This window comes from Geotrypetes seraphini, chromosome 9, assembly GCF_902459505.1.
Source record: "Geotrypetes seraphini chromosome 9, aGeoSer1.1, whole genome shotgun sequence".
Lineage (NCBI taxonomy): Eukaryota > Metazoa > Chordata > Amphibia > Gymnophiona > Dermophiidae > Geotrypetes > Geotrypetes seraphini.
Genome location: NC_047092.1, coordinates 78894514 through 78911657, shown reverse-complemented (window position 1 = coordinate 78911657; position 17144 = coordinate 78894514). Strand labels below are relative to the sequence as shown.

Genomic DNA, 17144 nt, shown 5'->3' with positions numbered 1-17144 from the left:
GAGCTTCATGAGGGCGTCAAAATTCCTATGCTCAGTTGTTGTCTGAATCTGAATTGGGTTTGGTGGAGACAAGAGTGTTGTTCAATGTATGCAGTAAGTTGCTTGCTTATGTGGGTTTCAAGGAGTTTAGTAAGAATGGGAATGCCGTCAATGAGCCTGTAGTTTGAGGGAGTGGAGAGATCTGCATTTGACTAATTAGGTACAGGGGTGAGTGCTATTTTTCCAATTTCTTCTGGTAGGTGGCCTTGATTTAAGGAATTATCTAGGAGAGTTGTAATCCAGTTGATGATTCCTTCAGGTGCAGATGTGAGGAGATAGGAGGGGAAGTTGTCCAAGGGGTTGCTGTGGCTGGATAGTTTAGATATTAGTTTTTTTGTGTCAGAGATAGAGAGGATGATGAAGGAGGTCCAGATTTGGTCTGCATTACTAGGTTCTAAGGGTTGTTCGGATATATGTGTTTGGGTGGTGATCCTTTTGGCTACTTCTGATTGGACATTTTTTATTTTATTGAGAAAGAAATCTGCATGTTCTTGGGCTGAAGGTTTGTGGCAGTTCTCTGGAATCTTGTTTCGGGGGTGTAGTTAGCTGTCGCACCAGAAGGAATAATTTTTTGTTGTCGATAGTTGTGGTTCCTATTTTGCTGGCATAGTAGTTTTTCTTTGCTTCAGTTATGTTAAACTTATATTTGTTTATTGCCGCTCTCCATAGTTTTCTGATGTTTTGCTTTTTCGCCATCTCCTTTCTAGTCATCTGCATAGTTGTTTTTCGATTTTCATTTTCAGTGACTCTGTATACCATGAGGTCTGATTTTGTTTTATTTGTCGGGGCCGAAGGAGGGTAAGGGCATCTAGGGTATTGATTATGGAATTGTTCCAGTTTGCTAATATAGCTGTTATGCAGTTTGAAGGGGAGGCTAGAGATTCAGCTATTTTGTTCCTGAAGAGGTCTGGGTTTGTTTTTACTCGTATTAGTTTTACTTCTTTGGTGGCTTTGTTTGGGTTCTTTGTTGTGATGTTCAAGCTGAAATTGAGTAGGTAATGATCTGACCAGGGAACTGGGGATCATTGGATGTTAGTAGTGAGATTGGTGGGGGTGGATGCAAGTAAGTCTAGGTTGTGGCTTTTTTCATGTGTGGGGCCTGATGGCATGATTGTGATTTGGCAATCTTCGAGCAATATTTTGAGTTTAGTGACATCTTTGTTGGTGGTAGATTCAAGAGGCAAGTTGATATCTCCTAGAATTAGCAATTTGGAGTGTTGGCATGCTAAATTTGATATTATTTCTAGCATTTTGGTGTGTTTGCGTGAGATTTTGGGTGTTTGTAAATCAGAAGGATTCCTATGTTATGTAAAGCGGAGTTGGGCTTATCCTCTAGTTCACATGCAATGTACTCCAGATCTGGATGATTGGCTGAATCTGTTTCTGTAATGATAAATGAGTTTTTGTATATTATTGCTAGGCCCACTCCTCATTTGTGTTTCCTGGGCAACTGAAGTATATTGTAACCTTGCAGGCAGAGGTGTGGGAGTTGGGGCTATTGGGTTCTTTTAGCCATATTTCTGTGATGAAGGACAAAGCTATGGCATTCATTGTAATTAGCTCATTTAAGAGGAATAATTTGTTAACTACTGATCTTTCGTTAATGTACATGCAGGGGACTGGAGTGTTGTTTTTGACATTGATCGGTTCTTTTTGTATCACTGTAGTATTTAAGTTGTAGTTTGTTTTGAAGAGAGGTTGCTTTCTTTGTTGTTGGTCTTGCGTTTGTTCCATAGTATGGGTATGATGTTTTGGTGACATCCATAGCGTCCTGTTGGTGTATTATATGGGTTTGTGGGTTTGGGCCTTTGTTGCGTGGGGTTCTTTGGGGTTTGGGGATTTTCAATGGGAAGTGTATTATGAATTGCTGCTAGGCTGGTGAGGCATAGTACTGGAAAGATCTGAGTGAAGGGGTGTTTCATCGTGAAGATCAGTAGGTAGTGGGAGTTTTAATGAATTATATCGGTCAAGTTTTTTTGTTGTTTTTGGATGGTCTTTGAGCAGTTGAAATGTGCCTCTGGTAGCAATGTTAATAGGAGTTCCTTCTGAAACTTTGTTGGCTTGTTCATTCTTGGGCTCTTTGCTATGTGATTTGTCATTGCACAAAGGAGTGTGCCTTTGGCTTGCGCCGAATCACAAGGGATGTTGGGGGGCGGAGCCCATCGCCCACACCAGCCTGACTTCCTTGCCTTGCAGTAGCTGGCTGGTCACAACGTTGGGGTAGCTCCCGGTAGCAGTGAAGCTGCCCTGAAGAAAGAAGAGGAGTGTTCCTTTTCAAAATCCGGCACCACAAGGGATGTTAGGCCGGGGGGGGGGGGGGGGCGCGGAGCCTGTCTCCCACGCTGGCCCGACTTCTCTCCCTTGTGGCGGCTGGCTGCTCACAGCCTCGGAGCAGCTTCCGGTAACAGTGGAGCTGCCCTGAAGAAAGAACTTACAACTTGCAAACCGTATCCCCTCTGTACCCACCCCTCCCCCCTATCCTGCTACCCATAGAACTCTCATTCGGAGCCCCCATTCACACAAAGAGAAAGGACCCCAACCCCACGCCACCATATATTCCAACACTTCCAACAATCTCCCCCTCCCCAGCAGGTTTTCCATCTGATATGATAGTAGGGCTCTTGATCCCAAGTTTTATTCATATTTGATATACCATCTATCAAAGAATAGCTAAACGTTTTACAATAAGTATTGTGTAAAATTAATATAGTATAAGATAAAATAAAGCAATGACTATTAAAATTATATATAGGTGGTGACGAGGAAAAGGACATAAGGGTGTAAAAAAAAAATACATCAAGATAAAAATAAATGTAAAAGGGAGTGAGAGGGTAGTGGAAAATACAAGAGGGACGAGGTCACTTAAAAAGTGTTTGTTTTCCTATCCTGAAAGGAAGTCCTTGTTTGGAAGAAGAGAGGGACTAAGGTATCAAAGGCATCTTTAAAGAGGAAAGCTTTGATTTTGGATCTGAATTTTTCTAGAGAGTATTCTAGCTTAATGTAAATGGGAAGGGCGTTCTTCAAAGTGTAGGGGCAGTGACTGAGAAAATGGCCTTTCGGTTGGAATTGTAGAATATTTTGTGAGTAGAAGTAATTACTAACAGATTCTGATTGTTGGAGCGTAGTGTTCTGGTTAAAGAGTAGAGGATCAGATCTTTATCAATGAAAGCTGGAATATTAGAGTGTTTTGCTTTGTAAGTGAGAAGAAGAATTTTGAAGGTGATGCAGTGCGAAACAGGAAGCCAGCGTCCCAAAGGAGGGGAGTAACATAGTTGAATTTCTTTGCGTTCTAGATGAGTTTAACTGCTGTATTTTGCAGGATTTGTATTTTTGGATTTCTTTCTGTGTTATGCCTTGATATGAGTTGCAGTAGTCGATATGAGATATTACTAAAGAATGAATGAGAATGTTTATAGAGGGGGGGGTCGAGAAGTGAGGTAATTGAATGGACAAGTTTTAATTTATAGAAACACTTCTGAATGACTGAGCTAATTTGTTCGTGGAAGGTTAGGTTTTGATCTAAGATTTATCCCTAGTTTTTTAACTTTTGTATCTATCTGAATTGTATTGAAAAAGCTTCTTTATTGGAGGCAGGGAAGAGTATGCATTTTATTTTAGTGACATTCAATGCTAACATATTTTGATGAAGCCAGGCGCTGATTTTGGTCAGTTTAAGATTTATTTCCTTTCGGTTGTCCCACATAAAAAATGATTGAATACCTTCTATATCTCTGAGTCAGGTCAAAGGTAAACCCATTCTGTTGTAACCTTCCATCAATCCAACTCTAGTGTCATGGGGCTTCAGTGTTTTTCTTATTCTGCTGATGAAAGCTCCATTTGAACCACTGAGTATCTGATCTGGAAGGTCTTGATTTAATGGTGGTTGCTTCAGCCTGCAGAGTATATGAGATCCAGGCTGTAGTGACTGATCTACTTTACATGAGGATTTTTAATAGTGGTTCTACACGCCCATCCAAAGTTCATTCCCAAGGCAGTGTCAGAGTTCTTTCTTAACAGTTAATAGTTGTACCTGCCATTTTCCCCCCAAAACCTCATGCTCACAAATGTGAAAGCACATTGCTATTTTAGACTGGAAGAGATTGATGGCCACCCATCTGCAGTGGACTAAGGCCTGTATAAAGTCCACCAACTTTTTGTTTCTTTTGATCCTAACTTGATGGGACTGACATTGGCAAATGCACTCTCGACCAGCAGACTTCATATATTTTGACAGGTCTGACTCTGGAATGAGATGTAATATAGAAGAGAGAAAGGCTCGTGTACTACAAAAAAAATGTATCCCAAAAATTGCATATAAGAAACAAAAATTTGTATAAAAGATTGATATAACATAAACATAAAGAACATAAAAATAGTCTTATTGGGTTAGCCCAATGATCCATCAAGCCCAGTAGCCTGTTCTCACAGTGGCCAATCCAGGTCACTAGTACCTGGCCCAAACCTAGAAAATAGCAACATTCCATGCTACCGATCCAGGGCAAGCAGAGGCTTCCCCCATGTCTTGATAACAGATTATGGACTTGTCCAAACCTTTCTTAAAACCAGTTACGCTATCCGCTTTTACCACAACCTCTGACAACACGTTCCAGATCTTAAAATTAAAAGTATTTCCCTGCAATTTCATCGAGTGTCCCCTAGTCTTTGTAATTTTTGATGGAGTGAAAAATCGATATGGCTTGTGAATAGGCTGCATAAGGGTCAATGTCACATAAGTAGAACACACAAAACAAATTTACAAAACATAAATTACTTTGAACATCTAAACATTACAACTTATAACCTAAAACTCAGAGGCATGGTTGCAGCCACTTGATCTGTCTGCTTTGGGATTGTATTTAGATTAGAGAGGATTATTTAAATTCCATGATTGGAGGGAGGGCAGTATAATCAGAGTGTGCTTGTTTCTATTATGTATAAGAAAAGAAAATATTCTAGCCAAAGAGGTTGAGTTTGGATTTTTTTTGTTTATACATTGAATATATGCTGTTTTCTGTATCTTATGCAGTTTTACATCTATTCCATGGTAACGCAACTGTGTGCTCTACTTTGTATTGGATGTTATTTCTCTATTTGGCTATCATTAAAAAATGCTATTAAAAAATACATTAAATATCAATTACTCAAATAACTAATAACAAAAACATAGAGCAAAATATGGCACAAAAAGCAAAATACAGATCCAAATAATTAAAATATCAAATCATACACATATCAAAAATCACTTAAAAACAGTAACTGAATCAGAAAATTTAAAACATACTGAGCCAATTAGGGTATGGGTAAAGAGGGATGAGACTTGTACACCATTTTTACTGTGTGGTTTACACAAAGCAGTTTACATATTGCTGTACACTGCCTTGGGTGAATCTCTTCATAAATTCCGTTAATACATTACAATAAATAAATAATAAATACATCTCTGTCCTCCCCTTCCCTCCCCCGGAGGTCTGGCATCTTTCCTTTTTTTCGTCTCCATCCACAGATCCACCTTTTCTCAACTATCCTCCTATCCAGTATCTCTATCCCCCCGCCACACCATCCCTTGTGTCCAACTTCTATCCCTTTCTGTTCCTTCCTTCCCTAAATCCCATTGTCCACCATCTGTCTCCCTCTCCTCTGTTTTTAGATCCATTATTTCTTCCCCCCTCCCAAATTCCGGCATATGCACATCTCTTTGAACCCCCCTTCCCTCCCTGCCTCCGTGTACTTCTACACCAGGGCCCCCCCCAAAGCACTGCATCCCACCCCTGAAGGCCTGCCTGTCCCCCCTGAAGGCCTGTGCCACCACCCCTGAAGGTCTGCACCCCCCCTGAAGGCCTGTCCCCCCTGAAGGCCTGCATCTCACCCCTGAAGGCCTGCCTGTCCCCCCTGAAGGCCTATACCACCTCCACCCCCCACCCCGATTCCCCCTGGCCTCCCGCACGCCATTTACCTAATATCAGTAGCCTGCAGAGAAGATCGCCAGTGCTAGTGATCTTTGCAAGCTGCCATAGGTCTTCGGAGCTGTTTCCTCTGTCACGATCCTACCTCTGACGTCAGAGGAGTGGTGGGACCGCTGCAGAGAAAACAGCTCCAAAGACCTTTTGGCAGCTTGCAAAGATCACTAGCACCGGCGATCTTCTCTGCAAGCTGCTAATATTAGGTAAATGGTGCACGGGAGGCCAGGGGGAAAGCCGGACACCAACACTTCCCAATTGGTCCCCCCCTCGCCCTCTAAAGCAGGTGCGGCAGCGGCTGGCCAGTAAGAGGCAGCTCTGCCGCTCCTGCTTTAGGGGGCTAGGGGGGAGGGTCAGTTGGGAAGTATTGGTGTCCGGCTTTCCCCCTGGCCTCCCGTGCACCATTTACCTAATATCAGCAGCCTGCAGAGAAGATCGCTGGTGCTAGCGATCTTTGCAAGCTGCCAAAAAGTCTTCGGAGCTGTTTCCTCTGCCACGATCCTGCCTCTGACATCAGAGGAGAACGGGACCACAGCAGAGGAAACAGCTCCGAAGACTTTTTGGCAGCTTGCAAAGATCGCTAGTACCGACGTTCTTCTCTGCAGGCTGCTGATATTAGGTAAATGGTGTGCGGGAGGCCAGGGTGGAAGCCGGACACCACTTCCCAACTGATCCTCCCCCATCACCCTCTAAAGCAGGTGCGGCAGTGGCCGGCCAGCAAGAGGCAGCGCTGCCCCTCCTGCTTTAGGGGGCGAGGGGGGAGGGTCAGTTACCGAATCAGGAGGCCAATTTTTTTTTTGTTATTGTTTTTGTTTTAAATCAATTTGAATCAATTCACCCAAAGTGAATCGGTGAACTGATTCAAATCGTGAATCGGGTAGCACTAGTGAACACTACCTTATAGCAGAGAAGGAAAAAGCATCAGATATCAGTGAGCCAACAACAAACGCTCTACCCCAAACATTAGCATAAAAAATCCTTTAGTGCTCTTTAACTGCTGCAACAACCTTATGTTTTTATGCTTAGCATTTACAACCCCCAATATACAGTAACTTAATATATAACAAATCCCCCAATGGTGGTCAGTGTTTCATTGTTTGACCATTTATCAGGGTATTTATGACTGTATCTGGAAAAAACAAGTTCATATGAGGGAGTTGATTTATATCAAACCTTCAAATATGGAAAAATGTTCAATAAAAAGGGAAAAAATGTTGCACACGTTCTGTCTTCCTTCATGCTCTATGCTTCAACATGGTGCTTCAGCATTTTAAACCCCACTCTTCCAAACAAACTCTGTCTTGATTGGGCAGCTGGGATTCACAGCTCAGTCAATTGGAACAGACAGCTGAAAAAAAACTCAAGACATTTCTTAAAGGGACCCAAGTTTTTCAACAGAAGTAAAATCAATCAATTGCAGCATTTAAACCAGCAGGATATATGTTGTTCAAAGTGAAAATTCATAACTGTTCCCTTTGCTGCAACATCGATTACTTTGTCGTTTATCATTAGGAATATGATCCAATACAAAGCATTGAAACGGAAAAAAATCATGTGAAAAAAGACTGTAATGTTGCAGAATGGGAGCCTGCATATATTGCCTCTATTTAAGACACTTTGATGTTCATTCAATCTTATTTTCAAGTTATATTTGGGGTTGTAAATGCTAAGCATAAAAAACATAAGGTTGTTGCAGCAGTTAATAAAGAGCACTGAAGGGTTTTTTTATGCTGATAATGTGTGGGGTAGAGCCGTTGTTGGCTCACTGATATCTGAGGCTTTTTCCTTCTCTGCAATAAAGTAGTGTTCATACTGGTTGGATTGAGCATTTTAGTGGAGAGGTTTCAATTATTGTTTGTGTTGTTTCTTCCACTCCTTAATATAGGACATTTGCCTTTCAACTAGGCAAACTGAACTCTTGGTTAAGCCCGCTTATTTGTTAAACAGATTCTTATAATGTTTTTAGAAAGTTTTTAAAAACACATTTGTTTGATAAGTTTGTTAAATAGCTATGTATTTTTTAAATCTTGTCATTCATTTTTTAATTTGATGTACATTTCACTGATTGTACAAGCTCTTCTTTGTTGTTAACCGCCTGGAACTTCGTGGATGGGTGGTATACAAGAAAAAAAATTTTTAGAGCAGAGCTCTCAATGGCAGAGGAAGAAAAAAGTTATAAAACTCATAATTTAAGGTTTGTTGCCAACCAAAACAGTTTTATTGATTGGTGCAGCACCTCTGGGTTTGTTTTGTTTTGTTTGGGGGGGGGGTATTTTTTTCTGATGAAGGCATCCTATAGCTAGGGGAGTCCCATGTGTGAGGATTCCACTATCCTGTTTGTTCTAGGACAGGGGTGTCCAATGTCGGTCCTCGAGGGCCGCAATCCGGTCGGGTTTTCAGGATTTCCCCAATGAATATGCATTGAAAGCAGTGCATGCACATAGATCTCATGCATATTCATTGGGGAAATCCTGAAAACCCGACTGGATTGCGGCCCTCGAGGACCGACATTGGACACCCCTGTTCTAGGAGAAAAGTTACTTCTGTAGCACTTATCTCTGACAGCAGGACAGGAATCCTTAGCAACCAACACTTCTCCCCAAGCAGTTGTATTCTAAGAAACTTGCAGTGGATCAGTGGGGTCTTGCATGACTGCAGCTGTCAGGAAGAGGCATATAAGCACAATGAGTTGTTATCAATTTGGAAATGTGCTGGAGAAATGTTCTCAGGTAGGCTTCAACGGATGATGATACTAATCTGTGAGGATTCCTATCCTGCCATCCTCTGAGAACACCTACTACAGGTAAGTAATTGTGTTAACTGTACACTTTGTAGAATGCATTATCAGTGTTTTATTTTTTGGGTGTCAGGTCAAAAGCGTGCCAGGACAAAGGCACGAGCAGACAACTGAGCGCAGCGCAGAGGCGCACGCCGAAGAAAAAGACAGTTTTTAGGGGCTACGACGGGGGGTGTGGGAGGGAACCCCCCCCACTTTACTTAATACAGATCGCACCGCGTTGTGGGGGGCTTGGGGGGTTGTAACCCCCCACATTTTACTGAAAACTTAACTTTTTCCCTGTTTTTAGGGAAAAAGTTACGTTTTCACTAAAACGTGGGGGGTTACAACCCCCCACAACGCCGCCGCGATATGTATTAAGTAAAGTGGGGCGGGCTCCTCAACAAAAACCCCCGTCGCAGCCCCTAAAAACAGTCTTTTTCTTCGGCGCGCACCTCCATCTTGCGCTCAGTTGTCGGCGCACGCCTTTGTCTTCCGCGTTACTGTCTATGAACCATTTTTTGAGGGGCTACTACAAGTTTTTTTGAGGGTTGTTTTTTTTTTTTATCGGTAAACCAATTTTATTCCAAAGATCATCTGAAACCTTTCTCAAAATTTATTGAAGAGTATCCGTCACTGAAACACAGTGAATTCCACTGGTTACTGTTCACTCACCTCATCTTTATCATTAATTCACTCCATTCCAGATGATGCTACATATATTAAGAAATGGTGTGACTTAGTCCTCATACAAGGTTAAAGCTGTTTCCAGTTTTTACTACAAGTTTTAAAACATAGAAAGCAGTATATGTGAAAGCAGTATTTCAGAGCATGTTTGTCTTACCATTGTCATATTTCTTTGAACAGGTATTTTTTCAAAGAGCAAAACTCTGAAGACTGTACTGAAATTGACTTTGCACCCATTCCCAGGTTCCCAGGTTCAGGGAATTGTGTTACTTGATGCAGATTGCCAAATATTTTTCTCTTGCACCAATAAACTGGAGGCATATGGACAAATTAATTTTGCTCTTGACAACAGTACCAGCTTAGCTTTATTCATTTAAAAATGCAGGTAAACACTGTTTCTGTAGGACTCAAGATCTAATCTGGAGCATTACGTCAAAGGTTGCCAATATACCTGCTCAAAAATTATTGCTTTTTAATGCCACAAAGTTTGTGCTGTAAATTAAAATACAGGGTTATCTTTTAATTTGATTTTTATTTTTGGAATTAAAAGCAGTATAAAAATATTTTGTAGCATTGACTAAGCTGTATGTACATTTTTTAAAGTATACACACAAATTACAATCCAATAAGAAAAAATGAATCTCTTGTTTATTATGTATGGTATAAATTTCAAAAACAATTTTTTGTAGGTAAGCATGGTTTATTTTCTTTTAAATATCATACAGTACTAAAGTGTATATTCTATAAAACTGATTTCATGAATTGTCTGATTTAAAAGTAGGAGCTGATTCTGCAAATGTATTTAATAAAAAAGAAAAACAATGTGTGAAATCTGCAGTTTGAATTATTCTAAAGTTGTGGCATGTTTTACAGATTAAAAAAAAAAGTATCAGTGTTAGTCATGGGATGGAGTACAAACCTGGCCAGAGCTGTGCAAGTAATATATTACTAAGGTACAGCTTATGAAGGAGATAATAAATTAGTGAACAATAGACAATAAGGGCTCCTTTTACTAAGCTGCGTTAGGGCATTAACGCGTGGAATAGTGTGCACTGAATTGCCACACGCACTAGACCTTAATGCCAGCATTGAGCTGGCGTTAGTTCTAGCCACATAGCACGCGGTAATATCGTGCATGCACTAAAAATGCTAACGCACCTTAGTAAAAGGAATCCTAAATCTGAGAGGAAAGAAAGCCAATTGTCAAATGAAATAAATTGAAGAAAAGGGTACATCTAAGGCCCCTCCCATAAGAGGGGCTTATGGTATCCTGGCTAATCAGGGCCTTAGGCCCCTCCCTGGTGCATCCCATGATGCACCGGGAAGGATTAAGCCCAGACATTTTGAAAAGGCGGACTTGCTGGCTGGCAAGATGGAGTGGGCATCCCTCATGCCGGCTTCTATAATGAGGTATGGGGGAGGGGCTGGGGGTTGCTTGAGCTGGGGAGGTTCTGAGCTGACCCCCCCCCAGCCCACTAGGGCTGTCTTTTGGAGTCTTGGTGGTAGTATGGAGGGATCTTCATGTGGGGGGGGAGGGGGTTTCCAGGTGGCCCAGATGCACAACCGGGATACTGAGGCAGGAGGGAGTGGGCATCCCTCCTGTCTCTCTGGATGGGTCATGGGGCAGCCATCATCATTGGGGGGGAGGTTTGGGGATCCCCCCAGGTTGTTGTCAGGGAGATGTGACGGCTGTGGTTGGGAGGGGGCCAGCACAACTCTTTTTTTGTTGGTTTTTTTATGGGGACAGATATTATACATGGGTAACACATGCACATCTGTCCATTAAAAGAAAAAAAATAAAGGTTTACTGCCCCAAACAGCTGAGTGGCAGGAGGCTGCTTCAGGGATTTCCCTGCCTCTCAGCTGATCTGGCTTCCCCTCCTGGCTCTGCACGTGTGAGAGTCACTCTCAGTGATTCATCGGCGAGATCCAGTGATTACAACAAACCTCCATTCAAATCATTTGCATGCAAACTTGTTTGAGCATTAATCGCTCTTTTGGAATTGGCCAAAAATCGGACCGTAGTGGACCCACGTGGTCTTACCAACTCTGTTTAGTGCATCTAGCTCTGAATTGCTTGATTCTCCCTCCTCCTTTTCTGGACATTGTGCTGAAGTGATAACATGACAACGTGATATAAAAAGACATATCGTGTCCTAATTCATTCTCTTCTTAGTATCAGGGATGCACAGGTTAATTTTTACCCATATCTAAACCTTGCAGATTTCCTATAAGATATAACTATGCCTTTCGCACATGAACCCTCCTGGTAAGTTTACCTCCCTATGCATCTTCTCACCTTCATGGTCTGAGATTAGCTCATAGCCTGTTTGTTCCCATTGTTCCTCTTTCCCCTTCTACCACAATGGTGTCTGCACTCTTCTTCCTCCTGATGCTGACTTTCCCCAACCTCTCCCTTCACCGCAAACCAATGAACTCCTCAAAACCACATTACTCACTTTTTGAACCCATTACCTCGCCCTCCCTTTTGTCTACCACCCTCTTCTCTGCCCTAAAACTTCAACACTTTCTCCCTCTCATTCAGCCATCCCCATTTTCTCTGTGAGCATTTCGCTCTTCCGGAGTCTGTTATAGGGGAAAACATCCTCCAGGGTTTCAAGACAAAGTTGGACAAGTTCATGCTAAACTGGTGAGACTGGACTCATTTGAGCACTGGTCTTGATCTTGGGGCCGCTGCGTGAGCGTACTGCTGGGCAGGATGGACCATTGGTCTGACCCAGCAGCGGCAATTCTTATGTTCTTATATTCTTATGATTATGATTACTTCTATATCGCTACTAATGATTGGGGAGTCAATTCAGAGCGGTCTATATGAGCCTCTGCAAAGGCGTTACACTACATGAGCTTCTGTAAAGGTGATATGATACATTAGCTTCTGTAGAAAAGTTACCATAAGGAGTTGTGAGGTGTTACAATGCATGGGCTCTATACTGAAATACACAGAGCTCTGTGGTGGTGTTAGAGTTATTAATACTGGCATAGTTATGCTAATAATTCATCATCCTACTTATATGCACATGTTTATACCAAATCAGTTGTCCTATGTATGTACACATGTAATACTAGGTTTACTATTGCCACTAAATACACTATACACTTTTACATACCTCTTAAGGAGGTTGGCCATGTCAGCTAAATATAATATATTTGCATGCATCCCTGAAAGATCTGGTTTCCTCTCTCTGTCAACTTTATAGTTGAACTTCATAGCAGCAGGCCCTCCCTTGCTTCCCCATCTCTCACCTGAATCTTTTTGCTCCTTATTTAGCTCTTTGCTGGGGATATCAACCCCAACCCTGGTCCTCCCAATCAACTCCCACCCTATTAATGCAGATCACACTGCAATGTCACCAATCTTATTTCTATCTCCCTCCTTGCCCCCTCTTCCCTGCTCCTTCCATGTGCCCTGTGGAATGCCCCCTCTGTCTCCAATAAGCTTACCTATGTCCACGACCTCTTCATCTCTTGATCTTTCCATATGCTCACACTGACTGAGACCTGCATCTGCCCAGATGACTCTACTTTGGCTGCCTCCCTGTATCATGGAGGCTACCTGTTCTCCCATATGCCTCACCCGGCTGGTTATGAAGGTGGTGTTGAGATACTGCTTTCACCCTCTTGCAGATTTCAACCCCTTCTTCCACCTCTAATCTCACCACTTCTCTTCCTTTGAAGTCCACTCTCTTTTTGCACCTCTGCCCCTCCATGTAGTTATCATTTACCGACCCCCCCCCCCCCTCCCGATAAGTCTCTCTCTTCATTCCTCACTGATTTTGACTCCTGGCTTTCCCTCTTTCTTGAACATTCATCTCTCTCCCTCGTCCTTGGTGATTTCAACATTCATGCTAAAAACCCCTCTGATTCATATGCTTCTGGGCTCCTAGCCCTAACATCCTCATTTGATCTTCAGCTGTGCTCCACCACCCCTACTCACCAGAATAACTACTGCATTGATCTTGTCTTCTTTTCCAGATGCTCCATCACAGATTTCTCCAAGGCAATCTTTCCCCTCTCTGACCATCATCTGGTAATTTTTACAATCCATCACCCTCCCCCCCCCAGTCCTGGCCAATCTCCACCTGTACATTTAGGAATTTTCAAGCTATCAACTCCAGCACACTTTCTACCGCTGTTTTGTCCCTCCCCTCTACCACTATGCTACACAAGTCTGTAAATAAGGCTGACTCCTCCTATAACACCACTCTCTCCTCTGTTCTAAATACCCTTGTTCCCCCTACCCCAGCCCTGGCTAAACTCTAAAATCCACTACTTATGTTCCTGTGCCAGATCTACTTAATGGCTCTGGCTCAAATCCGTACTCATGCTGACTTCATTTCAATTTCCTCCTGACCCTCCTTCCAATCATTCTAGCTTTTTTTCCTTAGCAAAGCAGCAGATGAATCCAGAGACAAGTGGGAATAGCTCACATCGACCAGCAGGTGGAGATAGAGAAACTGATTAACAGTTGGCTTTATAGCCTGGTATTCCTCCTGTCCATTCAGTTTGCTCTATCTCCCAGCAGGGGTTGGAGCTATTCCAATAGCTCCTGGATTCTGGCTGTGGCTGGAATTTCGAATTCTCCTGTTGAGGTTTCTCTTCAGTGAACTCATAATTGATTCTATTTCTCCTGTTGAGATTTTTTCTCTTCAGTGAGACAGGGGTGTCCGGCTGTACGGTGCCGGCTTTAGAGGTTACACTTGGGCCCTCCCTTGTCCCTGCCTCACCCTCCCTCCTCTGATAGAGGGTCTATCTGGGTCTCTCGTTTTTTCTTCTTTCCTTAAAAAAAAAATTAAAAAAAAAAAAAAAAAAAAACACAAGAAAAGAGACTGCGGTGGCTTTCCATGCTTCAGTACTCTCAGGGGTGCTCAAGCTGTTCCTGCCGAGGTCTGGCAACCTTGTCTGCTGGGTTGTGAGTATGGCAATGGCAGGGTATAATTTCTGGTTGTTGGTTGTCTCCTTTATTTACAGCCGCTGAGCTTTGGTGAGTGGTTCGTTGGTGCGGCTCATCTCTTGGTTTTTTGCCTATGTTTGAGTGCACTGAACCCCTGCGTTGGGCTCAGTTGGAGTAGCTGCTGCCTTCCCGCGCACAGGAGACGCATGGTGGTTTCCTGTGTGGGCGGGGGGGGGGAGTGCCCTCGCATATACACCATGGTTTGCTGAGGCTACCCGTCGATCGGCAGGGGCCGCGGCTGTGGTCAGGGTTCTAAAGGGTTGAAAGCCCGGGCCTTTTCCATGGACTGTTAGATCACATGGGTGCTCCGATGCTGGCAGACGCGCTGAGGCGTTCTCGTGGTCTGTTTCGGCGGTTTTTTTTGTGGTTTCTCTCTTCGCCTTCCTTGGCTCTCGGGGTTTCCCTCCCAGTTGCAAGAGGCCGGCAAAACGGGCGAACGTTGTTGTCTGGCCGGTGGAGCAAGTCACATGGTGGCTTCAGTTTTCCGCTTGCCGCGGCGGTGTTTGCTTCTTCGACTGAGAGCCGTGGTCTTTTCTGAGCAATGACTGACGCTCCTGCACTGGGGGGGGGGGGAGGGCGCCGCGGCGTTCAGTAGTTCTATGGGAGCCGGCTGAGTTGGGCTCATCCGTCGCTACGCTGCGGCGGTAGTTGCGGGCGGTTTTACCGGCCTGCATGTTTTTTTTTGGGGGGCCCAGGGTGGGGGCTCTGATTTGTAGAACAGGCTCATAGCCTAATGGTTAGTACAGCAACCTGAGAGCCATAGGAGCCAAGTTCAATGCTAGCTGCAGCTTCCTTTGACTCTGGGCAAGTCTCCATTGCCCCAGGTACAAAATACATAACTGTATATAATATGTAAACTGCTGTAATTGCAACCACAGAAAGACAACTCTAGCACAGCCATAGTCTGTTCACCACCATATGAGAGCTACTAATACCAAGCGTGCTATGACACTGCTTTAAATCTGAGTTGTGGCTTTTCCGGTTAGAGCAGCTGCCTCGTCTCCCTGAGGGTATGAGTTCAGTTCCCATTGCAGCTTCGGGTGCATCGGGACTTGTTAATTAACCAGAAAAAGCTGTTAAATCCATTTATATGGAATTGGAATATGTTCAACACCTTACGAAGTTTTGCCGCGCTTGCGTTATACCCTAGGGGACTCTCTGCAGCCCCGTTTGCTTGCGGTTTGACTCTATACTTCTCCCGATTTCGGCTACCCTCCGTACTGAGTTGGATGAAGCCGTGTCACACTGTGTTGGGTTCAGGCGCAGGAGAGTGTCCAGATTTTTCGCTTTGACTATCTCTCGAAGTCTCCCATGGGTGACACTGTGTAATTTGGCAATTTTTTACATTGATACTGCCCTGACTGTGTCTGGGGACGCCATTTCCGATTTCCTTCGAGCATACCTCTCTTTTTCTGTAGAGCGTTCCTAGGACTACGTCGTTGGCCTTCCCTGGGCCACTTTAAACTACACGCCCGCTGGCAGCTCTTTCAGCTGTCTCACGGACAGGATTCGGTCATATGGGCAGGTTACAACGCATTTGTCTAATTCCTGTTAAATTGCTATGGTTGTTCTGAGGGCGGTAGATGCAGCATCTTGATTGCATCTCTTGCGTATTCCCTCTATGGGCATCCGGCTTGTCGCTCCCGTTGCATAGAGTTAATCCTGTTTTCATGGGTTACTTTACGAACCTTGAATATTTTTCTAAGAGAATTTAATTTCTTCTTCCTGTTCCTGCAGTGATCGTACTGCTGTTTACTGGCCTCTTGCGCTTCATTCTGAAGGGGTCTTGACTTCTCCCATGGCCTCATACAGCTTTCACTTGAGGGAGTAGTCACTATGCTATCGGATCAGGGAGAGGTGAGGTTGGTTCCTTTTGCATTCTCCTCAGGTTCCAGTTAATTCTTGGAGTCTCTCTGTTTGCTGTTTTCCTTGCACGGGGTTGTGGTCTTCAGGACGGTGCTTGTAGTTCTTGGGGTACCACTGAATGTATGGGGGGCCAAGACTGGGGCATTGGGCAGGCCCATTCTAACCGATCAAGAGCCTTCTCTGCATCTAAGGACACAGAGAAGGACGGGTCATGTAAGTCCTTTGTTAGATATAACATGTGAAAAGCCTATCTAGTATTATTGGAAGAGTGCCTCTGAGCAACAAAAACCATTTGATGCATACCAATTATATAAAGAAGTGCCTTTGCCACACATAAGGCCATGAGATTAGCAGGCTGCATCCCATTCTGTGGCTTAGTTCTCGGGGTCACACATTTCTGCTCGCATCATGGAAGAGGATCTTCATAGTCTCGTTGGACTTGGACTCGGCACTAGGTTGGCCTGCCTCCCTTGGAGTGGCGCTTTTGGATTTGGCGCATACCCTGAAATTCACAGGCATTTTAGAATCTGTGAACGTTTGACAATTGTTGCGCTGCCAGGAGATACATCCAGATTACTGACTCACTAGGAGCTTCGGCTCGCTTTCCCTTCGGCTGCTTCAGCTGTCGTTTTAGTGTCAGTGGTTCCCAGTATCTCAGGACTACATTTATTAGTATGATCCTAATGCACCGCTATGAGTGATTTGATGGCTCAGTGTGATTTCTCTTTTCGAGACATGACTCGGTCTTTACTGGACTTGCTCATGTCCACTGACCTTTCTAGGCGGTCGGTTTGGGGGGGGGCTCGCTGGCTTCCTTCCTCAGATCCTGATGTCTGGTCTTCAGGGG

The 17144-nt window shown here is 43.8% G+C and overlaps 1 protein-coding gene across 5 annotated transcripts in view; it reads left to right on the top strand.

Annotated features, from left to right (window-relative positions):
- XPOT (exportin for tRNA) overlaps nucleotides 1-10285 on the top strand; it is a 324394-nt gene extending 314109 nt beyond the window's left edge. For 4 of the 5 annotated variants that reach the window (XM_033957684.1, XM_033957683.1, XM_033957681.1 and 1 more), the window contains one exon: nucleotides 9640-10285. In XM_033957684.1, the coding sequence (XP_033813575.1) occupies nucleotides 9640-9666 (27 nt within the window). In that variant the 3' untranslated portion in view covers nucleotides 9667-10285. The remainder of the gene's footprint in view (nucleotides 1-9639) is intronic. The other variant, XR_004540576.1, reaches the window with a different exon arrangement.
- Nucleotides 10286-17144: the final 6859 nt, after the last annotated feature.